The sequence below is a fragment of the Ovis aries genome, chromosome 6 (genome assembly GCF_016772045.2).
Source record: "Ovis aries strain OAR_USU_Benz2616 breed Rambouillet chromosome 6, ARS-UI_Ramb_v3.0, whole genome shotgun sequence".
Taxonomy (NCBI): Eukaryota; Metazoa; Chordata; class Mammalia; order Artiodactyla; family Bovidae; genus Ovis; species Ovis aries.
Window position 1 is genome coordinate 46,433,182 of NC_056059.1, and position 27,035 is coordinate 46,460,216.

At 37.2% G+C, this 27,035-nt stretch overlaps 1 protein-coding gene across 20 annotated transcripts in view; it reads left to right on the top strand.

Moving 5' to 3' along the window:
- The window catches only part of RBPJ (recombination signal binding protein for immunoglobulin kappa J region), a 238,452-nt gene extending 212,652 nt beyond the window's left edge, over nucleotides 1-25,800 (top strand). For 16 of the 20 annotated variants that reach the window (XM_060416939.1, XM_042251296.1, XM_042251290.1 and 13 more), the window contains 8 exons: nucleotides 5,051-5,216; nucleotides 8,181-8,355; nucleotides 13,589-13,726; nucleotides 13,882-13,994; nucleotides 19,161-19,301; nucleotides 20,587-20,742; nucleotides 21,106-21,209; nucleotides 21,384-25,800. In XM_060416939.1, coding sequence (XP_060272922.1) covers nucleotides 5,051-5,216; nucleotides 8,181-8,355; nucleotides 13,589-13,726; nucleotides 13,882-13,994; nucleotides 19,161-19,301; nucleotides 20,587-20,742; nucleotides 21,106-21,209; nucleotides 21,384-21,699 — 1,309 coding nt within the window. In that variant the 3' untranslated portion in view covers nucleotides 21,700-25,800. The remainder of the gene's footprint in view (nucleotides 1-5,050; nucleotides 5,217-8,180; nucleotides 8,356-13,588; nucleotides 13,727-13,881; nucleotides 13,995-19,160; nucleotides 19,302-20,586; nucleotides 20,743-21,105; nucleotides 21,210-21,383) is intronic. The other 4 variants (XM_060416945.1, XM_060416944.1, XM_060416948.1 and 1 more) reach the window with 1 other exon arrangement.
- The last annotated feature ends 1,235 nt before the right edge of the window (nucleotides 25,801-27,035 follow it).

Consider the following 27,035-nt stretch of genomic DNA (forward strand, 5'->3'; position numbering starts at 1 on the left):
TGATTGGATGGCATCACCTGACTCAATTGAAATGAATTTGAGCAAACTCCAGGAGATAGTGAAATACAGAGGAGCCTGGTGTGCTGCAGTCCATGGGGTTGCAAAGAGTCAGACACAACTTAGTAACTGAACAACAACAGTGAAAATAAGAATAATTTAACTTAACAAGTTCATTGTATAGCTGCTCACCTGGGCAGTGGTGTTTTCCCTCTCCCCACCCATGGATTTTTGAAGATACAGTTTAGTATGTTTTGATTCATTTATTAACTCATTTTTTCTTTATTTCTGACAACCTGCTAGATTCTAGGTACTATGCAAAAGGCTCTTTTAAGCCAAGAGTTTTAAAAGTCGCTATGTCATTTAATACTGAAGTGGATAACTGAGACCCAGTGGAAGATACAGACAGGGAAGAGTTTCTCAAAGTCCCAGATAAGATTCCTGTTTGCTAGTCACTGTTAAAAATATAAAGCTATAGTGGTTTATCGAGTTAAAATAGGTGATTTAGCAATTATTTTTTATTATGATTGTGTTTATTTTCAATTTCTTTCTATTATTTGTGTATTGCCTGGTGAACCTAAAAACCTTAGTGAAAGGAAAGATCAAGGAATCTAAGCTTCTGACTCCAAAAAATGAAAAGGTTAAAAAAAAAAAAGCCAGAGTAACTACTTTCTTATATTTACTATGTTATTAACATGTCCAGAAGAGACATGGCACTAGTTTTACACTAAAGGCAAAAACTTCTCAAAATTACTTGATTTTTAAAAAGTATTAGTTAGTAGTCAGGGGCTGCTAACAGAGGCCAATCTCCTGGGTGATTGTCAGGGCTTCTTACAGGAAGAGGTCTTGTCCCTTACTGCTTGGTAGAGTATAGTAGAAAGAGGAAGATCTGCTTTCTTTCTTGTTGATCAGATTCAGGCCTTTCTGAAAAGCTGCTAAGTTTAGGCATGAGGTAACCTGGGGACATGACCACAGTCCTCTTGGCTTACAAAATAATTCCAGTGAATGATGCTAGAAATATTTGAGCAGGAAGTTTTATCCTAAAATTTAAATTGTTCTGAGAATTCACTTTTGTGCCTAATAAGGAATATTTCTTCGCTTAACACATTTGGTATCCCACTTATGTTAGTGGTTAGTTTTAACCTTTCATTGAAAACGTTCTTTACAAGATTGAAAAGTAAACTTAAAATTATTTTGTCTAGAGGAAAATTTCCATTAAAAATATGGAAATGCAATTTGATGTATTAACATTTCTTCAACTTTGTGTTAGGGGAAGTATGAATAATCATCAAAGGGTAATTATTCTGCCAAAATAGTCAGATAATGTAAATGATGTGTTTAGGTTTTGTCTGATATTATGTATTGGGCTGAATAAAAAGACTTCTTTGAATCTGTAAGGTATTTTCCAGACCTCATCTTAGGATTTGAGGGAAAAGTTGTTGAATCATTCTCTGAAAATAAAGACTGATTGTTTGACTTAGGAAATGAATAAAATCATAAATGTGTGCATATCGCCACCAAGTGGTAGATAAAAGCATTGTTTGCCTTAGTTGCTTAGATGTAGCTACTGGGAAAGATTAGAAAATAAAGGCACATTGTTTCATAAAGTATGCTTTCATAGCAGCTGTTAAACTCTGAAAGGTGAGCACTTGATTTCAGACTTTTCACTAAGTGTTTGGTACATATTGAGCATCTGTCGAAGTTAAAAACATCAATTTGCATACTACTATAAAGGTATATAATTATTTTTTCTTCTGTTAATTAGGTAATATTCTTTCCTTCCCTTCCTTCATTTCTTTTTATTTGTCTGTAATTTTTAAATTGATGATTATCTTCTGTTTGATTATTATATTACTGCAGAAGTCTCTGGAGATGAAGATTTGAATTGTTAGGTGATTTTTTTAGGGGGTGGCAATATTGGGATGTTTAAAATAAGATTTCATCATCACATGGTAGAAATAATGTTAATTTTTTTTTTTTTTTGCTATTTTTTGCTATTTTCTTGCATCACAGCTTTTTAAAAATTAGTTGTAGAGTTGATTTAAAACTAAGGCTAGTTTAGAGACAGTTGAAGACTCTTCATTTTTCTTAGATTTATTACATGACTGGAAAGCACTTTCAGTATAGAACCTTAGTCAGTGTTCTAAGTGATAAAGAATTTCTTGACAGTCTTTCTGATTTTATGCCCTGTTGGTTTCATACCACTTCATCTCAGTACTTTTGAGAAAACCAGCACTACTGAGTCTTCTGGGCTTTCCTCATGGCTCAGTTGGTAAAGGATCCGCCTGCAGTGCGGGAGGGGTTGGGAAGATCCCCTGGAGAAGGGAAAGGCTACCCACTCCACTATTCTGGCCTGGAGAATTCCGTGGACTGTATAGTCTATGGGGTCGCACGAGTTGGACATGACTGAGCGACTTTCATTTTCTTTTTCACTTTCACTGAGTCTTTAACAGTTTTAGACCTCTTTCCAGGTGTGAAATAAAAGTATCTTTTGTGATAACTTGTTGGGATTTGATTACTATATTTGGTACACTGTACTAAAATGCAGCAAGTTTTATAGCTGGTATACCAATTTACTAAGACGTAGTACTTGTCAGTGTTCAATAAAATACTAATAGGAGATAAGTTTTCCAAAATTGATGCCTTCTCAGCTTCCTAATAGTGTGCCAGCTAGGAATTTGAGTCTGTGCCATGGTAAGTATTGGGTAGTTCCCAGCCTTAGAGGCCAGAGAGATCCCTGGTATAGACTTGAATGAGCAATTTCCAGAACTGGCCCAGCTAATCTAGGCATCCCTCCAAATTTGGAGTGACCTGGAGCTGAGCCCAGTGCCTCTGCTGTGACCTCTGTACTCATGGCAACAAGGAGAGTATACAGGCAAAAAAGCCACTCTGATTCCCTTCTCTTGGCTTAGACAAGTATGAGCAGACCCTCAGAAGGTTTCCTTCTCTCACAGCCTGACCCTGCCGGCCTACTAGGTCTGCTCCCTTTACGCCTGGGTCACATCCTATTGTTCTCCTCTGTGCTCCAGCCACACTGGTCTGTTGTTTCTCTGCTGTTTCAGTCCTCCCTACTTCAGAGCTTTTGTGCTTGCTGTTCCCTCTTCTGAAATGCTCTTCCCCAGATACCCATGGCCATAGGTCCTAACTCAGGGTCACTTTCTTCAAGAAATTTTCCTTGGCTACTCTGGTGGCCACTTACATTTTTAAGTACCCCTTCCTTGCTTTATTTTTCCCCTCACCAGCTAAAGTATGTATGTTATTTTAGTCATCTACATTTTTTAAATTGTCTTTCTTATTAGAGTATGAGTTCCATTAGGGCAAGGATTTTTGTTTAACTACTACTATTTTTCCAGTCCCTGATACAGACTAGGAATGTAGTAAATTTTTGTGAATTAGTGAAAATTAAACGCAGCTCACTTCTTATAAATTGTGTGTAGATTGCCTCTTAAGTAGTAGTTTTTGGTAAAGTTGAGCAAAATGTGGATACCATTTATTTTGATTCAATTCAGTCAGTATTATAGTAGGTGCTGAGGGGGAAGCAAACAAGTAGATACTACTCTGCTACCTTTAGGATGGACCGAAACTAAATCCAGCATAAGGGTATCTGTGTGTTTCTGTGCATGCACGTGTGTGTGTGTGTGTGTGTGTGTGTGTGTGAGAGAGAGAGAGAGAGAGAGAGATGCATGGATACACTTCTTTTAAAAGTCTGTACATTGTTGGCCCAAAAAGTGGTAAAAAAGCATACTAAATTAGCTGCTAAATTTTAGAATTAGGAATTTCATATAAAACTTGATTTTCGGTGACTATTGGAAAATTGGAGGATGTGACCAACACACGACCTCCATGCCCTTAGTTCAGCCATGTGGGGATGCTTGCAGTTCTCAGTTGTTTCCTTGTCATCAGAGCCACACACGAGTGGGTGATGACCTTTGCGGTTAAGCTTTTTATTCCCTTACAGTGAACTTAAAAGAATTAAGATAGAAATTTCTATGCTTATAACTATATGAAAAGTGGGACTTGCCTTGAGGGTTTTGCGTTTCAATAAAGAAGGGGAGGAACATACGTCTTTGGGTAATTAAAGAATATTTCTACTTATTTATTGTACACCCGGTCCACTCATTTAGATTACTTACCTGGCCACTATTTGAGTTTACTTGGCTATTATCTGAGTAGGTATTTGAGTTTTCAGGCCCCTTGATGAGACATGACATATTAATAAATATTTTAAAGTGTGTATAAGTCAGTGTGTGTAATCAAGCAAAGGTGTTACCCCCTATATAAGGACTGGATTGGTGGTCTTCTGAATTAGGTAAAATGTGGGGCTTGAGCTAGACTTCAAAATAATCTAACTGCTAAAAGAAAATTATAAGGAAGTTATTCTAGGTGGGAAGAATTTATGAGGGCAGGTTATTGGCAACTAACAAAACAAATCTGTTGGTTGTCTTTGAGTTAAAGGGACACAATATATTGTTCTTTGATCCACATGCAGCAGGTGTTTAGGTTGTAAGATACATAGTAAACTAATGATCCATTTTGCTCTTAATTCTTTTACTTACTTGTATGAATATTTTGGAGGTGTCTGCTTTGGGCACTGCTCTGTTTTTCAGATTAATTACCAAATGAAGTTAAGGGTGATATCCATACCAAGAATGTTATTAATTAACAGTACATCACTTTCAGTAGACCTTAATCAGTAATTGCAGATTCTGTGGTGGTATACCCTATTTTTGTGTATGTTGGAGTACACTGGATTTGGCTGAAGTGCAGATGTTCAAAACTCTGAGCTGTGTGAAAATTTATGTTCCCTGCTCTGAAAGTATCTAGGCTAAGTGAATGCGTAATGTCATTATAAATGAACCTTAACCAGAACAAATGAAGTATTGATTTCTGTGCTGTGGGTATGATTATTTGCATTACAAAAGGCTTCACCAAAATGTTTCTTTAGGAGCTAACTTGATACAGTTCAACATGATTTTGCATTCATATGTTCAAGAAAAGGAAGTGCTTTCTTGAGTATAATTGCATTGTGTTTCCTCCCTCCTCATTATTTTAGGTTTTTTTGCCCTCCTCCTTGCGTGTATCTTATGGGCAGTGGCTGGAAGAAAAAAAAAGAACAAATGGAACGCGATGGTTGTTCAGAACAAGAATCTCAACCATGTGCATTTATTGGAATAGGAAATAGTGACCAAGAAATGCAGCAACTGAACTTGGAAGGAAAGGTAAGTTTACATGGTTCCCTGTAAAGAGCACCATGATACCATAATGTAGTTTTCTTGTTTTTGTAGTGATGATTCTTTTTTTTTATTTTATGGTTACTACTAGCACTTCTTGAATATATAAATCAGAACTAGAATAACCTCTAATAGCTGAGGTCTAGTCATGACTCGTGAACCTTGAGCTTTGACATCTAAAGGTGGCACATAGTAAGCTTCCTCAGCTTGCTAGCAGTTCTGGCAGGCTGTGAATCATATTTCTATTGGGGGCCGATAATAAATTTAGGAGGCTAATTTCCCATCCTCATAAGGGCATGATACTCAAATAACAATGAAAATACATAGTTCACTAATGTTTTACTCTGCTCATTTAATCTTAGTCTTTTACTGGAAGCAAAGTATTAAATAAGTTTGTAATATCATAAATGTTTTATTTAGCTTCAGTGTGGAAGAGCACTATCTTGTGTTGACAGGAGCACTGTGAATAGCTTTCGTCAAACTTTTAGGGATTTTCTTTGATTACTTTGTTAAGGAATGCAGTTTATGAGATAGTTTTACTAATTGTATTTTATGAATTTAGAAAGCAGTTATCTCAGTCTGTACCTTTAGTACTCAAAAATAATTCTTTATTGACTTAGCATCAACTTGTTTTCTCTTGCTATTAAAATTGAAAAATGGATATTTCTGATCTCAATGACCATATGAATGTCTTTTAAAATACTGCATAAATAGCTATTTTCTCACTCAGTAACTATTTGTTGAATGTCTTAATGTTTGCTGTATTGGGGGATGGGAATTGGAGGGCAAGGTTGAGGGTGATGAACTAGGAGATTTGTACTCTCATTTAATTTTTTTAGTGATTATACAGATAATGAGTCATTTTACAGATAATGAGCACTGAGAATAAAGAGCCTTAATATCAGTATCCTTCAAATTTGAGTGTGTTTCTGTCATTGATATTCTTATAATTGTTATCATTAATGCTTGTCAACTATGTATTTTAAGTTAGAGTTGAGAGAAAATTTAGTACTGTAAAGATTGTTTCCTTTTAAAATAGAGCAATATAAAATGTATTTGAGTTAAAACTCTTTGAGGTAAAGTTAAAGATATATTTGAGTAATTGGTTGAACAAAGAGGCTTTGGTCACATCTCATGGATTTTTGTTATGTGTGTCTCCAAGCTGTACACCTAGACATTTGTAATTGTGATTGATAATTGGATAGGTAGTGAGAAGCCCAGCTGTTTCGTAGGTGACACGGTGGTGAAGAATCTGCCTGCTAGTGCAAGAGACCCGAGAGATGTGGATTCAACCCCTGAATCTGGAAGATCCCCTGGAGAAGGAAATGGCAGCCCACTCCAGTGTTCTTGCCTGGGAAATCCCATGGACAGAGGAGCCTGGCAGGCTACAGTCCATGGGATTGCAAAAGAATTGGACAGGACTTAGCAACTAAACAATAGCAATTGAACTTTATTGCTAGCTTTAACTGCTTCCAGCAATTCTGAGGGCAGTAATACCAAACAGCATGTCTACTTGCTTTTCTCAGCATTGTGGCTTAGTACATCTTTCATCAACTTCTGCCATTATATCATTTCCCCAAGCCCTAGAAATTTGCAGAAAATAATACCTGAGAGCTTGAGTATCAGCTAGTACTTAAAAACACTTAATTACAGGGAAGTACAGTGTCTCTGGAGAAGGCAATGGCACCCACTCCAATACTCTTGCCTGGAAAATCCTATGGACAGAGGAGCCTGGTAGGCTGCAGTCCATGGGGTCGCTAAGAGTCGGATACGACTGAGCGACTTCACTTTGACTTTTCACTTTCATGCATTGGAGAAGGAAATGGCAACCCACTCCAGTGTTCTTGCCTGGAGAATCCCAGGGACAGGAGAGCCTGGTGGGCTGCTGTCTATGGGGTTGCACAGAGTTGGACACAACTGAAATGACTTAGCAACAGTGTCTCTAAGCCAAAATTATGTGTTAATACTTAGTTTTAATGAAAAATGCTATTAGAGGAGTCTGTAGAGAATAAGATTGGTTGAGAGTCAGCAGAAGGCACTCCAGGCAGAAAGAACAATATAATCATATGCTTGGACCATCAAGATACAAGAATGAGGTCAGTTTGGTTCCAGGTAGGCAAAGATGGACCAAGCAGTGAGATGGATGCTGAGCTTGAGAAAGTGACACTTTACTCCTGTCTTACTTAACAACCATTCATTTAAGATAATATTGTTTTCTTTCAATAGCATGTTCATTGAATGGTATGATTAGTCATTATTGGGAAAGGAGGGATTCTATTTTGCATGTTGCATTCTTATTTTAATATTTATTACAACAAAGTTCTAGTATATGTAGCCCTTATTTTTATTATGGTCATGGTATTTGACTATATAGTTATATTTTGGATCTGATGTTTTAAAAATAATTTGTTAAATATTCATTTTCTCAGTTTTTGTCTTACACAGTTGAAGCTACATAAGCTATGCAACATGAATTTTTACCCTAATTAGCACTTGAATTTTTATTTTTAAGAATTACATGGCCTGTACCTCTGTTGCTAGTATTGTTTTGTTTCTATAATTCAAATTCTACAATTCAGATATTTCTATAGACTTTTGTAGCATTATATTTTGTGTTTCTTTTTATTTCAGGGCAAATGTTTTTATTGCCTGAAGGTCTTGATAATTCTGTAAATAGATGCAGAGCTATATAAAACAATAAAAGATTTTTTTTTAAGTCTTTTTGAGAGGGGGAAACAGAATAATACAGTGTTGGTATTGTAGACTCAGTAAGGAAGATTTTGTACTTTGTTTTCAGAGATCAATTTCAGTACTTTTTACAGTTGGTTTTATCAGCTGTTCAGTGGAATTACTGCCTTAAGTCTGATCAGACTTAGCCATAGCCTCATTGAGTTATTTGTACATAGCTGACAGGGTTTTGATGCTATTAAGACTTATCCTTTTCTTTCACAGAACTATTGCACAGCCAAAACATTGTATATATCTGATTCAGACAAGAGAAAGCACTTCATGCTGTCTGTAAAGATGTTCTATGGCAACAGTGATGACATTGGTGTGTTCCTAAGCAAACGGATAAAAGTCATCTCCAAACCTTCCAAAAAGAAGCAGTCACTGAAAAATGCTGACCGTGTGTATACTAGTTTTCTTTTTTCCCCCTCAACTCCCAATATGAATTAATAAGACTAATTCAACTATTTTTTAAATTAAAATTTTCTTTTCAGTAGCCAGTTCATTTTTTTAAAGTATTTTTTTGGTCTTCGCTTTATCTGAAAAAGTCATATTCAGTTATTGCTGCTGCTTTGTTGTCTTTTTTCTCTAATTAAAAATGGGCAACACCTGGTGTAGCAAAGTGGTTCTTAACCAGAATTGCTTCCTCACTGCTCCCCAGAGGCATTAGGAGAAATGGGAGTTTCCTTTTGCTGTCAGTGACTAGAGGGAGTGATGTTAGCATTGAGTGTCTAAATACCCTGCAGTGTGCAAGATGGTTCCTATTCCACAAGAATTGATTCACTCAGAATATCAGAACACCTCTTTGAGAAGCACTGTTATATCAAATGGACTTTGGAAGGCCATCATGAAAACCTAAAAAAATTTAACATGGTTGTCTGGCAGACTGCTGTTTCTGCACATTTTTAGATTTTCACCGGTAAATGCTGTTTGAATTAGACATTTCAACTTCTATACCCATTTTTCTTTTTTTATTTTGACTTTTTATTATGAAAACTTTCAAACTTACATGAAAAGGGTAGTGTTGATATAAGGTGACCAACCACCAGACCTCAACAGATTTTACCAATTCTATTTTATCATTTCTGTCACCACCAACTCTTCTTCCTCCTTCAGTTGCTGGAATTTTTTAATGTAAATCTTAGACATCCTGTCCTTTCAATCATTTCTGTAGTGGTGACTCTTAACGGAAAATTTTCCTTTTAAACATTATACCCAACAGAAGTTGATGATAGTTCATTAATGCCATCTACTGGCCAGTCCACGTGCAGATTGATCATACTGTCTCAAAAGACCTTTTCACAGTTGAGGTTTTGTTGTTTTGTTGTCTTCAGTAGTTGGCTTGTTCAAACTTGGATCCAAACAGGGTTCATATATTTTAACCTGAAATAGTTTCTGTTCTTTCTACTAGCCTTTCCTTCCTCCGTTATTTATTTGTTGAAATTGGGTGATTTTTTCCTATGCAGTTTCCATATTCTGAATCTGACTGATACGTGTTTCCTCTGTCTCTCATATCTCCTATAAACTGTTGATTAGACCTAAAGACCTTCATTTTAGAATTAGCTGGTTCTGCGTATGTTCATTTCTGTCAGATCAGAAGTCTTATTGTCTGGTTATCCCACTTCTTGTCACACTAAGACTGGTTATAGTAAGTTGAGTTGTTAGTCTAATCTAACAGTTACAAAATTCCTCAGGAAACTTTAACCAAATGGTTTTAGTAGTCCATCATGGTTGCAAAATTGTGGCGTTTCTGATTGTTTTATTGTTAACTTTTGTGTTTGTTAGCTGTTTGCTTAAAATGTAGTCTATGAAGAAAAGGCAGGATAAGTGCTTGTCTACTAATTTGAAGAATAATAGTTTCATTCATTGAAGGCGAGGTTTTAGGATTTTGGTTAATTTGCTTGTTTTTACTTTGTTTTCTTTTTTTTTAATGAATTTATGGGATGTTATATAGTGGATGGTTTTTAGTCTGCTTTAGTCATTATCATCATTGTTATGGAAATTTCAAACATACTAAAGTAGAGTTGCATAATAACCTGAAACCTCTTGTGTTTATCCTCCAACTTTTCATCAGTGATCGTAACTTCAGGCCAGTCTTGATTCATCTTCATCTGTAACCCTACTCCACCCACACTTTTCTCTGCCTTCATTTTAGTTTGATGCAAATCGAAGACTGTTTCTATGAGCCTCTGAAAGATAGTGTCTCTTTGTATTCTAATATAATTATAATACCATGATCACACAAAAACAAACATAAAACAACTATAAAAAGAAATAATGTCTTAGTATCATTAAATACGTAGTCAGTGCTCAAATTGCAAATTGTCTAAAATGTGTGTGGGGGTTGGGGGTGTTGGTTAGCCATTGGTTTGAATCAAAATTCAAATATGATTCACTAGATATTATATGTTGTGTTGACATGTCATTGAATTTTCTCTTTAAATTTGTAGATTTTTCTCTGCACCTTTCTCTCTCTCATATTTATTTATTCAAGAGGCTAAGTCAGTTGACTATGAGAGATTTTCATATACTGTATTTCAATAATTGTGTTCCCTTGGTGTAGTTTAATGTATTTTCTGTAAATTGGTAGTGTCAAAGAGAAACAGAACTGGACATTAAAGGTGATAAAAGCACATTTTGTTGACTACATTTGCAATAGGGAAAAGAGCTTTCAGTATAGAGCTGAGCTCAATTACAAATACAACAAGGACAAGTGGGATTTATAGTCAAGGAGCAGCGTTGAATGTGTCAGTAGGTGGAAAGTTACTAAGAGGAGACATCGAGGGTGTGGGTATTCTTGACGAGAATTTTTATAAAGATAGGTCAAGTTGATCAGATGGACTTTCTGGGAGGCTCAGAGGATAAGAATCCATCTGCCAGTGCAGGAGACACAGGTTTGATTCCTGGGTCAGGAAGATCCCCTGGAGAGGAAATGGCAACCTACTCCAGTATTCTTGCCTGGGAAATCCAATGGACAGAAGAGCCTGGAGGGCTATATAATCCATGGGGCCACGAAAGAGTTGCACACAACTTAGTGATTTAAGAAGAACAAGATGATTAGATATAAACGTGGAGGGAAAAAACTTGATCAGATATCAAGGATGGAAGGATGACTTAGCAGGATTCTTGGCAATAACTGGGCTAGCTAAGCCCATATTGGGACCCAAGGAAGAGTCTCCATGGGTAAAGGGCTCAGAGGAACCTGTCTGAAGTTTGGTTAAGGAGAGAGTCCTTGTCAGTAGTTAATTTAGAAACTTGATCAGATTTCAGTTTGTTGTTCTTTTGTTGTTCTTTGTTGCTGTAGGGCAAGCCTGCTTCACAGTAATATATAGTGTTCTTGCATCAGTTCAGTTCAGTTGCTTAGTTGTGTCTGACTCTTTGCGACCCCATGGACTGCAGCATGCTGGGCCTCCCTGTCCATCACCAACTCCCAAAGTTTACTCAAGCTCATGTCCATTGAGTCAGTGATGCCATCCAACCACCTCATCCTCTGTCATCCCCTTCTCCTCCTGCCTTCAATCTTTCCCAGCATTAGGGTCTTTTCCAATGAGTCAGTTCTTCGCATCAGATGGCCAGAGTATTGGAGTTTCAGCGTCAGCATCAGTCCTTCCAATGAATATTCAGAACTGATTTCCTTTAGGATGGACTGGTTGGATCTCCTTGCAGTCCAAGGGACTCTCAAGAGTCTTCTCCAACACCACAGTTCAAAAGCATCAATTCTTCAGCGCTCAGCTTTCTTCACAGTCCAACTTTCACATCTATACCTGACCACTGGAAAAACCGTAGCCTTGACTAGACGGACCTTCATTGGCAAAGTACTGTCTCTGCTTTTGAACATGCTATCTAGGTTGGTCATAACTTTCCTTCCAAGGAACAAGCGTCTTTTAATTTCATGGCTGTAGTCACCATCTGCAGTGATTTTACAGCCCAGAAAAATAAAGTCTGCTACTGTTTCCACTGTTTCTCCATCTGTTTGCCATGAAGTGATTAGGACCGGATGCCATGATTGTAGTTTTTCTAGTTTGTTGTGATCCACACCGTCAAAGGCTTTGGCATAGTCAGTAAAGCAGAAATAGATGTTTTTCTGGAACTCTCTTGCTTGTTCAATGATCCAGCGGATGTTGGCAATTTGATCTCTGATTCCTCTGCCTTTTCTAAAACCAGCTTGAACATTTGGAAGTTTACGGTTCACGTATTGCTGAAGCCTGACTTGGAGAATTTTGAGCATTACTTTACTAGCGTGTGAGATGAGTGCAATTGTGTGGTAGTTTGAGCATTCTTTGGCATTGCCTTTCTTTGGGATTGGAATGAAAACTGACCTCTTCCAGTCCTGTGGCCACTGCTGAGTTTTCCAAATTTGTTGGCATATTGAGTGCAGCACTTTCACAGCATCATCTTTTAGGATTTGAAATAGCTCAACTGGATTCCATCACCTCCACTAGTTTTGTTCGTAGTGATGCTTCCTAAGGCCCACTTGACTTCACATTCCAGGATGTCTGGCTCTAGGTGAGTGATCACACCATCGTGATTATCTAGGTCGTGAAGATCTTTTTTATGTAGTTATTCTGTGTGTTCTTGCATCAGGAGGCATTTAATGCCATGTATTTAGGTTGTTTCCGATTCAGTTGTGCAGCACGGCCAGGTGGCTAAAGAATCTGCTTGCCAGTGCAGGAGATGCAAGAGACTTGGGTTCGATTCCTGGATTAGGAAGATTCCCCTGAAGAAGGAAATGGCAACCCCACTCTAGTATTTTTGCCTGGAGAATCCCTTGGACAGAGAAGCCTGGCAGGCTATATAGTCCATGGGGTCACAAAGAGTCAGATACGATTGAGCATGCACAGATGTCTTAAGCCAATTCAAATTATAGGATTTTATTTAAAGTCTTTATAATTTTGTATTTCTGTTGATTATTGAGTTTTTTGATGGCAGAGAATGTATTTCATTTATAGAGTGTTTTTCCTGCTTACATAGATGTGGTTGGTTTTTCAAGAAATGTCATGCAATGCTATACGTTAAGGTATTTAGAAGGAAGCAAAATCTCTAAAGTCACAGTATCCAGAGGCAATTGCCATTATCTTTGGTAAACAACCTTCTAGACCCCTCTCTTTGAATATATTCCATGGGATTATATATGAGCACGTGGAGACGTATGTTATCACATAAAAATGTATATGTTTACCTAATGAAACCACAGTATAGTCTGCTTTGCATTCAGTGATATATCAGGGAGATATTTTCTCATCAGTGCATTTAAATACACATTATTCAATTAGGTCAATGATATTATGTTTTATTTAATCAATTTCCTGTTATTTGACACCTATTATTTTAAAAGTAACTTCCTTTTAAAAAACAGCACTGTGTTAAATATATTATACAACACTCGTTTAAAAATCATTTTTATGGGCATATTATATATCTGTAGCTTAACATTATTATTAAAAGAGTTACCCTGACTTCTGGGGGAGTATTATCTGTATTTTCTTGGAGAGTTTGAAATAAGTGTTAGCTGAAGCCATTAATTATTATAGTAAAGAATAGTCATAACTTACCAGGTACTGGTCCCTTCTTGCTCTTTACTGTTACCCTACCCGCACCCCTCAATCACGTAAATAGCTGTTTTTTCTTTGCAGTCTGCATTGCCTCAGGAACAAAGGTGGCTCTGTTTAATAGACTCCGATCCCAGACAGTTAGCACCAGATACTTGCATGTAGAAGGAGGTAATTTCCATGCCAGTTCTCAGCAGTGGGGAGCATTTTACATTCATCTCTGTGAGTATAAAAACATGCGTTTGGTTTTTTTTAGTGTGAAATTAAATTTTTTTAAATAATAAAGACTTACAGATATATTTAGTTTTGTCATTTTTATAAGCAGATTAATAAATTTTAAAGATGATAATTTGATCTCTGTTTCCATCACATTGCAGTGGATGATGATGAATCAGAAGGAGAAGAATTCACAGTCCGCGATGGATACATCCATTATGGACAGACAGTCAAACTTGTGTGTTCAGTTACTGGCATGGCACTCCCAAGATTGGTATGGCCTTAATGACCTCATGACTATTTATAATAAATTTTGACAGCTTTCCCCCTTTTTTGGGTTGTTTATCTGGACGATAGAGGGCACTCTAAAGTTACATTATGATTTATCTTCTTAGCTAATATAGGTTCATTATTCATTCTTTGTGGTGCTTGCTGCATCCTGCCACAGGCCCAAATTTTCAAAAGCATAGAAATTGTAAACTTCTTTAAAAATATAAGCATAGTTTTTGCTAGTTTACTCTCCTACAAAAAGATAGAGACAGTGTTTGGGCTTTTTGAAATAGTAAAAAACTGCTTTTCTTAGCAAAATGAACCAAAAGCCTCTTATACATTCTGCATCATATCCCCCCTTGTTTTCTGAAACAACACAATTTAGTTGTATATAAAGATGGAAGTTTATGAGTAAGTTCGATTCAAGGTCAGCTTGGGGGAGGGGCTGAGCGAATGGAAGAATTTTAGTATTACTTTCCTGAATATGCTTTGTATCTCTTTGATGAAATATTTCATTGGCTGATATTTTCTGATATTATCTATAATTATCTAAGTTAATGCATCATCTTGTGGTTTTTGTTATATTTTTCTGTATTGTGGTTGTACAAGGTGATTTTATTTCCCACATCAACTTAAAGCCAAAATATGTGAAACACAGTAATATAAATTTACAAAACTTGAACCTAAGATAGATTATAAAAGGGAGAAAGGTAGGGAAAGAAGGGTGCATAAATTAGGAAGACACAAACCAAAAAACAGACTGAATAAATTTTACTAAAGTTCTCTTCTTATTTATTCTGTGTCACTATATTCCAAGGATAATGTTTATTTGCTTTGGCATTAAATGCTTGTACTTGGAGGCACAATTCAGAGGCTTATGTCTCTGACCAGCAACAACTTATATATAGGCCACTGAAAAGACTGACTCAAATGTAAAAATGGTCTTTTCACTTAGTTTCATGTAAAGTACCAGTCTACCTTGCTTGAAAGTCATCTTTAATTGAATATTTTAACATTCAAAACTGTGTGTCTCTCTTTATAAAACTGTTGCAATAAAAAAACGTGATCCAGAGAATGCCTTAGGAAAAGTTGCAGTACCATCGTTAACATTGTTAACAGTCAAGACTTCTTTCTAGAGGTCATGTGACTGAGGCATTAGTTTCATAGCTAGGCATCAGAATCATAGCTAGGCTTTATATGGTCTACACTACTTCCTGCCTGCCTTTTCATTCGCTTACATACAATTTTCAATGAAAACATGTTTTTCAGAGGAAGCATTCTGTAGTTTTCATATGCTTTTAAGAAGGATAACACTGCCTTAATATCTAAAGTTTGCGTTTTATGTGTGTCCTAGAATATTAGCCTTATTAGAGATCCTTGCTTGATGAACACTGTCCCCCCAAGACCAATTTCAATGGGATGAAGGTCTTAGTGAGAAATCCTGGTTTGAGTACTTTGGGAACAGGCACAATCTATGTAGCCAACTAATAAAAAACACCGGTTAGCATTTGTCTCATGTTCTCAAGTCTGTCAGATACCCCAGAAATTGGAGACATCTAACATCTTTTAGATAAACTAATCAGCATAAATTTAGCCTGGGTATTTACAAGGTATAGTGTTAAGAATATGAATAAGGTGTGCTTTCTGTCATTAGGGGCTGCATCCCAGTTACCTAAGAAGTATAGTAAACACTGTACCAGTGACCTACAGAGCCAGCATAGAGGAGAGAGAGCTGGTTGGAGTAACTCCTGGTGTTAGAATTCATCACTTTCTTATTACACATAGCTTATTATAACATTCACACTACCTGGCTTCTCAGATTTCTTTCCTCTTCTTAATGATTAGAAATTATCACAGCAAGTTTTTGATACCAAACAGTAGGGGTCATCTTTGGTTTGTTCATTGGTGAGACCAGCAGTGTCTATGTCCAGAAAGCTATTGTGAGAAATAAAATTGAACCAAACATGACCCATGTTCTCAATATGCTCATTATTATTAAGTAGTGGAGAAACAGTAGATTACAGGAATAAAGCTGTTAGAGGCAGATCTTGATTCTTATGTGGTGAAGTCATAAATGAGTGTGGAAGACTTACAGGAAGTTTGAGGCTTACCTCATTCAGAATTCGCTATTTCTCTAAAATTCAAGCATTGTTAAATATAGCTTTAAGGCTAGAGTTGAATGGAAACATTTTACTTAAGTTTATTAATTAGTCTCACAGAATATATTAGAAAATATAATTGCTAAAAGTGTACTGTCTCTGTTTAAACTTGAAAATTAGTGGTGATATAAGTAAGAGTGACAAATATTCAGATAAACTGCAGAGCCAAAAATATGTAAATGTGAAGAATGCTGACTTTAAAGATCAGCACCTAGTTGTGGCTTAGGTGAAAAAAAATGATCATGGAATATACATTAGGTGTGCGAATCAAGTAATAAAAACCCAATAGAAACCCATAATATTTATAGCACTGTTCTGAGCACTTATACAAATATCAATTCATTTAACCCTTCAAAATTCTGTCAGCTATTAAGAATGTCCATTGTGGAGCAAAGCATTATAGTTCTACATGTCTATATGCATTCTACAAAAGCCCTGAACCTTCCACGGGCCAGTCACTGTCTCGATGCTGGAGACACATTGGTGAACGAGGTAGACTTCCTTTCCTCTTGGAGCTTATGTTTTGGTAGGACGATAGACGAAAAAAGCTAAGGAGATGTCTATATAATGTATTTAAAGATTAATACAAGTGGCAAGACAAATTAAAACAGGATAAATGCATAGGGAAATGGGAGAGCTAACAGTGGTCAGAGAAGTCTTTATGAAGTGGGGCTGTTTGAACACAGACCACAATGAAGTTGGGAAACAGAAACTGGGTGTGGAGTGTTTCAGGCTGACAGAATGAGAGCAGAAAGAACTGAGGACAGAAATGTGTGAGGACTAGCAAGGAAGCCATGGTAGCTAGAGCTCAAGGAGGAGTGGAGAGGGCAGGTGCCAGGAGATGATGCTGCAAAGAAGCCATGGGCAGCGTCTGGTCAAATCCCTCTCTCTGTCTCGGGTAAAACTTTCTGTTACCTATGTACAGTAGGAGGCCACTGGAGGCTCTCACAGAGAACGGTGGCTGGTTTATGTCTGGAAGAATAATTCTGGCTGCTTTGTGAGTAACAGCACAGGGAGATACAGCAGTGGAAGCAAAGAGAAAGATGACTTGGCTTATGTCATAATTCAGGCAAGAAGCTGATGATGATACCTTAAACCAAGATGGGATTGGTAAGGGGATGAAAGGTGACTGATTTATTTGAAAGTAGACCGAACAGAATTTGTTGACAGATGGTATGTAAGAGAAAGTAGGGAGTCAAAGATGACTCCACGGTTTAAGGATTGAGTGAACATGGTGTCATTTATTGAGCTTAGGAAGAAATAAAAAAATTATATTTTTGATTGAGATGGCTATTAATAGACATTTTAAGTGGAACTGTTGAATAGGTAGTTAAATACACAAGTTGAGTGCTTGAGAAAGGCTATGACTGGAGAAAAATTTAGGAATTGCCAGCCTCTAGAGCTTAGACGGTAAAGAATCTGCCTGCAATGAAGGAGACCCAAGTTCGATCCCTGGGTCGGAAAGATCCTCTGGAGAAGGGAAGGGCAGTCTATTCCAGTATTCTTGCCTGGAGAATCCCATGGGCAGAGGAGCGTGGCGGGCCACAGTCCATGGGGTCGCAAAGAGTTGGACACGACTGAGCGACTAACACGGCCACTACTGACCTCTAAAGAGAATAGAAAGTCTGTAGAGTATAGGCAGAGGGAAAGAGATCTGGGGACTCAGCCCTGGAGCACTGAAGGCAGGTAGAGCAGGCGTATTTCTGAAGGAAGAGTGTGGGGGTCAGATGCTTCTGAGGACGCTAAGGTGAGGACAGAGAAGTGCTCATGGGGTTCATCTGTCTGGACGTCCTTAAGGACCTCACCAAGAGCAATTTTGAAACACAAAGTTGGAGAGATTTCAGGAGATGAGATGGTGAGGAAGAGGAGTTTTGCTATAAAGGGGAACAGAGAAATGGGGTGGTGAGAGGGAAGAAGGACATGTAGTCAAGGAAGGGGTTTCTTCTTTTTTTCAATGTCAGTGACTGGAGACTGTTTATTGATTTGCCACACCACTTGGTTTGCAGGATCTTAGCTCCCCAACCAGGGATAGAACCCATGCCTCCTGCTTTGGGAGCATGGAATCTTAACCACTAGACCACCAGGGAAGTCCCAAGGAAGGGGTTTCTTTATTTCTGATTTAAAGATGAGTAGTAGTTCCAACATGTTTGTATGCTGTTGAGAGTAATCTTCACAGTCCTCAAACACTTAGTGATTACCTTCCGTGTGATAAGTAACACTGAAGGTTTGAATAGTATCATCTTTCAGATATCCTGTGTGTTTTGTGGAATATTTGTAGTGTAAGGTCATACTATATAATGGAAAGAGTTCAAGCTGGGCAGGCAGCCAGCCTTGGAATCATACTTTGGTTCTTCAGCTACTGACTGGGTGAATTTGAAGAGCTTAACCTGACCTCTGAGCCTGTTTCCTAATGTGCAGAATGATGCCTATTTTATGTTAAAACAAAGCAACAGCATGTAAGTGTGATAATGGACTTAGGTACTAAGTAGCATACCCATAGTGACCTTTAGAGATAATTTTCCCTTTGATGTTAGAATATTTGTCATTGTGTGTTATTGGAGAGGCCATCTGAACTTGCTACTCAAAATACAGTTCATAGACCAGCAGGATGAACATCAGCTGGAAATTAGCCAGAAGTGCAAAATATCAGGCCCTCTCTATGATTTTGCAGGCTCAGAACAGATGTATGTTTAACAGGAACCCCATATGATTTGTACGGATGTCAAAGTTTGGAAAGCACAGATTTAGAAAGCAAGTGCCTGCCTGCCCTATTGTTTTTAGGAGTTGGTGGGAGAAGTCAACATCTCCGCATTCTTAACATGCTTGCAATTTAAAAGTATTTTTATGCCTAACTTTATTGTTTGTAAATGCTGTTGTGTATGAAGATATGTGACAGGTATCTGTGATATATTATTTCATGGCAGATTCTTGCCATGGACTCTGTTAACAGTGTAGGAAATGAAGACTCTCCATTTGTGGTGACCTTTCCTTTTGTAATTGTTGAAATGCAGATAATTAGAAAGGTTGATAAGCAGACCGCGTTACTGGATGCCGATGATCCTGTGTCACAGCTCCACAAATGTGCATTTTACCTTAAGGATACAGAAAGAATGTACTTGTGCCTTTCTCAAGAAAGAATAATCCAGTTTCAGGTATGTTTATAAATTGCTGGTAAAATCTAAAATGTGCAAACTGTTGGGTTAGCAGGACTCAGAAACATGAAACTTTCATTTAAAAAATGTTAATAGTATTCAAATACATGAATCTGTGTTCAGGTATTTATCCCCATTTCAAGGGTCCTTAGCCCACATGTTCTTCAGACATGGTAGTCATTCTGCCTCAAAGAACTCAAAACTATGAGAATGTTCTAAGAGAAGCCGTTAACATCTAATTCTGAGGGATGAAAAGTTCTTCAGATTATCCAAAAGTAGATGTTGGGTGTTGAGAGAGTCTCCTGAAACGTGTGCAGACAACACTGTATATAGTGGTGCACATTTTGGAGGAGGGTTCTTAATTCTCACCAGATTTATATTGGGGTCCCCTAAGGTAGTAATGATGACATGTTAGAAGCTAATTAGTCAGAATCTAATTTTTAACTATATTGACTCAGAAGACCTTTATGAGGACATTTATGACATGAACAAAGGATTTAATAGAATAGTTACACTTCCACATGAAACTCATTTGTGGACATCTGGAGACTTTTTCCAGCGAGATGGCCACACACAGCTGGTCTCCTCAGCCCAGCACTGATGGTCTGGCCTAGGTGTTTCGAGGTAGGATAGGGGATTGCCATTCACATCTTGGTTCCTTCCTGCTGAAAGTACAGAAGTTTCTATAGTTCTGTAGGTAGGAGGGAACTTCCATTCTCTCTCTCTTTTGTTGTTGTCATTTAGTCACTCAGCCGTTTTCTACTGTTTGTGACCCCCTGGGCATAGCCTGCCAGGCTCTTCTGTCCATGACATTTCCAAGGCAAGAATACTGGAGTGGGTTGCCATTTCCTTCTCCAGGGGATCTTCCAAGCCCAGGGATTCAATCACGTCTCCTGCATTGGCAGGTGGATTCTACACCATTGAGCCACCAGGGAAGCCCCCCTCTCTCTTAGGGATCTCTGAAGCATTTTAAGTAGCTAATTATATCACATATACTGATCTTTTATTAAAATAATTATACAGGTACTGGTGTAATTTTACTTAAATGGTTATTCTGAAAGGTATTATTAATTTTTAGTATGTCACAAAATAGTTTATATTAAAAGAAAACTAGCCTTACCTGAGGTTTCCATATTAATATTCTATTTTTAATTAGGAGTTGGAAAAGTATGGTGCCTGGGAAGTTTGTAAATTTGTACTAAATTCTCTTCATGAGTGTTACTTTGTTAAAATTGTCTTATAATACCACAGTGTATATAATTTATAACCGTTCTTTTTTTCTAAGGCCACTCCATGCCCAAAAGAACCAAATAAAGAGATGATAAATGATGGAGCTTCCTGGACAATCATTAGTACGGATAAGGCAGAGTATACATTTTATGAGGGAATGGGCCCTGTCCTTGCCCCAGTCACACCTGTGCCTGTCGTAGAAAGTCTTCAGGTGAGACATCTTACAAGTTGACTTCAGCTTTTTGCAACTGTTCAGCTATGACGTGGCGTAATTTTACTTCACAATAAATTTGATTTTTCTTCAAATTCTGTGATTTGGAGGGTTTTTTACACAGTGAGGAAGAAGAAAATCAGAGGAACACACATAATTTTAGCTAGAAAATTTAAATGTAAATCAGCTTGTATATCAAGAGTTTTAGTTTACTTTGTCTTTATAATCATGTTATTTAAAGGAAGTATTTTAATTATCTTTTTTTTTTTTTGCACATGATAGTTGAATGAAAAACTCATCTGTATACTTTAATGAAAAATGAAAGGTTTCCTCAATGTTGTTTTGATTTTCTGTGAATTGCAGTTGAATGGCGGTGGGGACGTAGCAATGCTTGAACTTACAGGACAGAATTTCACTCCAAATTTACGAGTGTGGTTTGGGGATGTAGAAGCTGAAACTATGTACAGGTACTTAATACAGTTTTTTACATCATCAAGAGTTTTTGATGGGGGTGGGTATGTGAGACTCTTTCCCAAGAGTCCTGTATTAAGAGGTTAATTGTCCTGTATTAAGCAACCTTGTTTTTAAGTTTCAGTTATGAAATTTGCCATGCTTTTAAGTGATTTCTGTTTCCTCCTCAGATGTGGAGAGAGTATGCTCTGTGTTGTCCCAGACATTTCTGCATTCCGAGAAGGCTGGAGATGGGTCCGGCAGCCAGTCCAGGTTCCAGTAACTTTGGTCCGTAATGATGGAATCATTTATTCCACCAGCCTTACCTTTACCTATACCCCAGAACCAGGGCCACGGCCACATTGCAGTGCAGCGGGAGCAATCCTTCGAGCCAACTCAAGCCAAGTGCCCCCTAATGAATCAAACACAAACAGCGAGGGAAGTTACACAAACGTCAGCACAAATTCAACCAATGTCACATCATCTACAGCAACAGTTGTGTCCTAACTACCGTCTGTTTGCTAGGACTTACACTGACTTGAGTGCGGCAAAATGTTGACAGAAAAAAAAGAAAGAAAAAAATGAACAATCTTTTGTGGTTTCTTGGGAAAACTTTTCATACCAGGTTATACTATTCAAAAACCCCATTACCTGCAAGTGCTGATTTGAAGTGCAGAAGCCACAGTAAAACAAAACAAACAAACAACAAAAAAAAACTTGTGCAAACTTCTGGAAATCAGTTTTTTTCAGCTGTTATTTTTGTTTGGTTGGTTTTTGTTTGATTTTGTTTAAATGGGCGAGAAATAGAGATGTGGCTGGAGTAAAAGTTAATCAAAGTGAAGTCGCTCAGTCGTGCCCGACTCTTTGCGACCCCATGGACTGTAGCCTACCAGGCTCCTCTGTCCATGGGATTTTCCAGGCAATAGAACTGGAGTGGATTGCCATTTCCTTCTCCAGGGGATCTTCCCGACCCAGGGATCAAACCCGGGTCTCCCGCATTGTAGACAGACGCTTTACCGTCTGAGCCACCAGGGAAGTCCTCAAAAAAAAAGTTAATCAAACTAGAAGACAAAAATCTAACATAGTTTTTATGGACCAAGGAACTTGTATAAGCTTTAGTAAAAGGTACATTTTCACCATACCTTTTTTATATCACATATATAATACACCTTTGTTACCAAATAGGTTGTTCTCCTCCCCACCCACTTTGAGCTTTTGCTCTTAAGTACATTCAGGTTCCAAGCCTGACCATGGTTGTTTAATTACCATACTCTTCCAGGTCTTTCTGGTCCAAGGCTGGAACTGTTCTTTTATTATTTTTTTAAAAGCTGAAGTCTTATGACTTTTCTTGAATGGAAGGTGTTTTGATTTCAGCAAGTCAAATCTTGTAAAGGCCTGCATTCATATTTCTTTTAAGATATGAAGTCTGTGCAAAAGCTTTAAAAAAAAAAATGCCTCTGCCTTGCCTGCAATACATTCAATGTACTTAGTCTCTATTCTCAAATACCGTTGATAGTTATTTCTCTGTGTTACTTTTTTTTTTAATGTATTTATAGTGGTAATCTAAGAGGTTCTAACATTTACCTGAAATTAAATGTGGCCATTTAGTCATTAATGAGTTAATGGCATGGAACATGTTGGTTTTTACAGTGTTCCCTCCCTTTTTCCTGTGCAGAAATGTATCTACTCAGTCAACATTTGTTCAGGTTTCCTCCCCCTCCTTATCTTGTACATAACTTGTATTATGTGTAAGTTAAACATTTTATTTTGAACTTGGAATATTCCCAGTGATTTCATTCAGCAGGGTGTTTTTCTGCCTTGTTGGCATATGATAACAAAAAAGTATCATGCTAAGTATTTGCTACCAGTTGGTAGATGGTGCCCTTATTGTATAATGAGGAAAAATCTCAGCAAAAGCAAGGTTTTATTTACTTTTTCTTTGGTGGGGGGGGCGGGGGGGTAGCCTAGGTCAAAACATCACTGTAACCTTGAAACAGGATGCTTTTACTAGATGACCAACTAAAATAGCTGGAAGACAATACTTTAGAAATGGATAGTTGTAAGATTATAAAAATGCAAATGTAATTTATCTTTCCATTTCTCTCCCTTTTTTTGTCTTCTCTTCCCCAACACTGAGTGTCTTCACAAATGTCACCTACTCAGAAAGCATTTCTTCTCCATTTAAGGTTTGATTGCATTCCGGGTCGTGTGCTGCCTATCTGTGCTGGGCTCACCTCTCTTACATTGGTTTTGTTCCTACACTCTGGTTATACCTTTGTTTGGTTTCTTAGAAATTGCGGCAGACTCATTGGGCTACATTTAGTACAGGATCTCTGTGTGTTAATGTTACAGGACATGGTCTAGTATACAATCATCTTTCTTCGAGTAAAAACTACCTCTAGATTGTGGTAAGCTTTTACTGTCCCATAAAACAGAAGCCACAAGTACCTTAAGGATGCAAAACTGTAACTTCCTGCATATCTTTCCATATAGAAATTGTCTTTTTGGTGTCCTGGGCTATTTTGAAAAGTTTCCACCCGTCGGCTTTTTACAACATCATCATTAGTAGCTTCCCCCCATTCCCACCCCACAGCTTTGATAAATCTTCATTACTCATTCTTTTGCTCAGACTATGCCATTGTAAATACAGTTCCTAACATCTTGAAATCGCTTTTTCCTCAGTTTTCAAGGGCGAAGTCATTTGTAAAACACGTAGTTAAAGTTATTGTGGTCTTTTCTTTACTGCAAGCCTTTTTAATTACTACAGGCTGCATTATGCTATAGCCTTTCTCTCTTTAAGTCTGCTCCCGTCACTAGCTTCTCTTGTAAGCTAATCCTGCCTCATACTTTAAATCTGTTTCAGTGACCAAGGGCAGAATTCTTTGTGGCCTTATCTTTCTTTGTTTTAACTGTTTACTGGCTTTTTCTTGCAAACTTGCTTATTTCTGAATAGTATTTATTCTGCTCTCTGTTGAGTCTGGAAGTAGCCTTCACACAGTGCTTTTTGTTCAGAGCGCAGAAATGTTTTCAGTGCTGCTGAAATGGGCCACAGGTTTCCTCCACTTCCCAAGTTTGTTATTTAGTTACCAATTTATATTAAATTAACTGATAACAAATAAGATGCTTTTGAAGCACAAACTATTCCTACCCAGCATTGCAACTCAAAATATTTTTTTTCAAGTTTATGACTTTATTAAAATGAACTTTTGCTTTTTTACTGTTTAACTATGTCTAATTTTGGCTCTGTTTATTTTAATAAGATAATTGAAATATTGGACTGTAAACCCTTTTCATTGTTGGTTCTTTTTTTAAGAGTATATTTAAGAGTATACTCTTACAGGCCCCCACCCCCACCCCTGCCACTGTTTTATGCCATTCTACATACCACAAACTGAAATGATTTGTCTATTATGGCTCATCGTTTATCAGTAGTTCTTTTGTCAGCTGCTTAAAAAAATTTTTGTGAATTTTTTTCAGTGTATAATTTACAGGAGCCTCGTCCTCCAGTTATAGTATTGTAGAACGTGGCCCTTCCTCCAATTGTGGCATTATTAGAGATGCTGATCAGTTTCCCTCATAAAGGCTCTCAGAATGGTAACCACTTCAGTTAAAGTATAGTATGTTCAAGTTGTTTTTTTTTTTTAAGTCATGTATTAGAAGTATATCCTATGCTTTTATGATTCTATGCAGTTTCTGAAAATATGCATAGAAGCTGTCTCTTATCTAATATATTGTTTTAATTGATTACATAGATTGAGAAGGCAAACAAAAAGCTATAAATATAAAATGCCCTTTTTATTTTGAATGGTTTCAGAGTTGAACACTAGTATAATCTGCTGCTGACTTTTCTTAAACCACGACAAGTAAAGATATCCATATGTGCGTATTAACTGGTAAAATATTTGTCACTCTTACTGCACAGACTTACTTGCGATATTAACTGGTTATTTTTTTTTTTTTTTAATGAAACTAGTACTGTCTGTGCCCTCACAGGAAATTGTCAACAGTTTTTAAGAACTAAACTATTCATGTTTAATCAGATAATCCATGTAGGGGTGGGGGTGGTGGGGTTCTTTTTTGAATCAAAATGTTATTCAATTATTAACTAAGTTACTTACTTTTGATTTCAAAAGCAGCTGTGTTTCTGATGAATACTGAACAAATGTGTGTAATTTTCTGTGCCAGACTTTTGACTTTGTTTTCAAGCACTGTAACGTGGGATGGATGGTTAGAAACAATAATATATTAGGGTTTCTATTTAACCCTTTCAGGACTGAACTGTATTTCCTTTTATTAATTTTTCCCTGTGTTGTGATAAATGTTTGCCAGCATTCAGTACTGTGTTGGTCCAGATGTAGGTTTATATGCTCATTTTTAGCTTATTTCTTGTACCTTGCAGCATGCTCTACGCATTCAGTCCTTAAGGGGTTTATTTTACAAACTGTGCGCCTGTAAGGTTTATTAGCAATAAGATAGAAGATTGAGCAAGTTTATACCATAATTTTGTAGAAAAAAGAATCTGCTCAGTTCCATATTTCATCCATGAGAAACCTGCAATACGGGCAGTTTCAAGAAATAAATAAAAAGGAAATGTAAACCATTGTAAAAGTGTTCTGTTGGACGTGCCTGATACCTGTGTTATCATCATTGATTTCAGAATACTTAAAGTTTGTTAGTTTTACCTTGCTGTCTAAGCTTCATCACATCAAAGTAATAACTATACTGATTTTATTTTTCTTTTTTGCATTTTTAACTAGATAGTGCTTTAAAAAGAAAGGTTTTGTTTTGTTTTGTTTTGTTTTTTGAGAGGGTTTTTTTTAATCCTTGTAAATGGGGAAATGGACTTTGGATATTAGTTGTCTCCTAATTCAGGAACATTTTGAACTAATCTCAACATGATTGGAAAGCATTATTTAATGACAGCTTGCTTTTCCAGTATGAGGTTATCATTTGGGCCTGGTGTATGAAAGAACATAGAATGGTTTGTGCTTTTTGTTGGGGTCTCTTGAGTATGCTTTCAGAGAAAGCATACTTTGTTTAATGGTGGTTTAGTTGCTAAGTCATGGCCAACTCTTGCGACCCCATGGCCTGTAGTCTCCTCTGTCATGGGATTTTCTGGGCAAGAATACTGGAGTGGGTTGCCATTTCCTTCTTCAGGGGATCTTCCCAACTTAGGAATTGAACTTGGGTCTCCTGCATTGTAAGCAGATTCTTTACCGACTGAGCTATAAGGGAAGCCCACTTTGTTCAATAGGGAAACAGTAAAGGAGGAGGAGGTTACGAATTTTTTAAATCATAGCAAGTTCATTTATCTGACATCCCCTAAAAGAAAAAAACGTAAGCCAGGTTATCACGATTTTGCTAAAGACATCTTCTGAAAATAGTGATTGTTAAATAAATAATTTAGTTGGGGTTTGAATGGTGAGACTTTCAATGGCTAGGATTGGTAATAGCTTCCTTTAAAAAATAATTTATTATTTTTTAACAGTAGGTCTTATTGGTTATCTATTTTAAATATAGCAGTGTGTACTTGTCAGTTCCAGACTCTCATCTCTAGATTAAGTAATAGCTCCTTTAGAATTTAGATGGGAATAGTACAATAATATATAAAGAGTATGTGATCACTTTCTAAGCAACCTAATGAAAGATCAGTGTATATGTATATGTTTTTTGTCCTTGGATCCCTAAGTGGTTGCCAGTTTAAAAGATACAGAGGGCAAGCTACATCGGATGCTAGTGGTGAAGGATCCCAGTAGTAAGTACTCTTCCCAGAGAAAAATCTTTTTCCCTAGTTTAGTGCTAGACGACAATGAGGGCAACGATTAAGTTGATGTATATAAGGT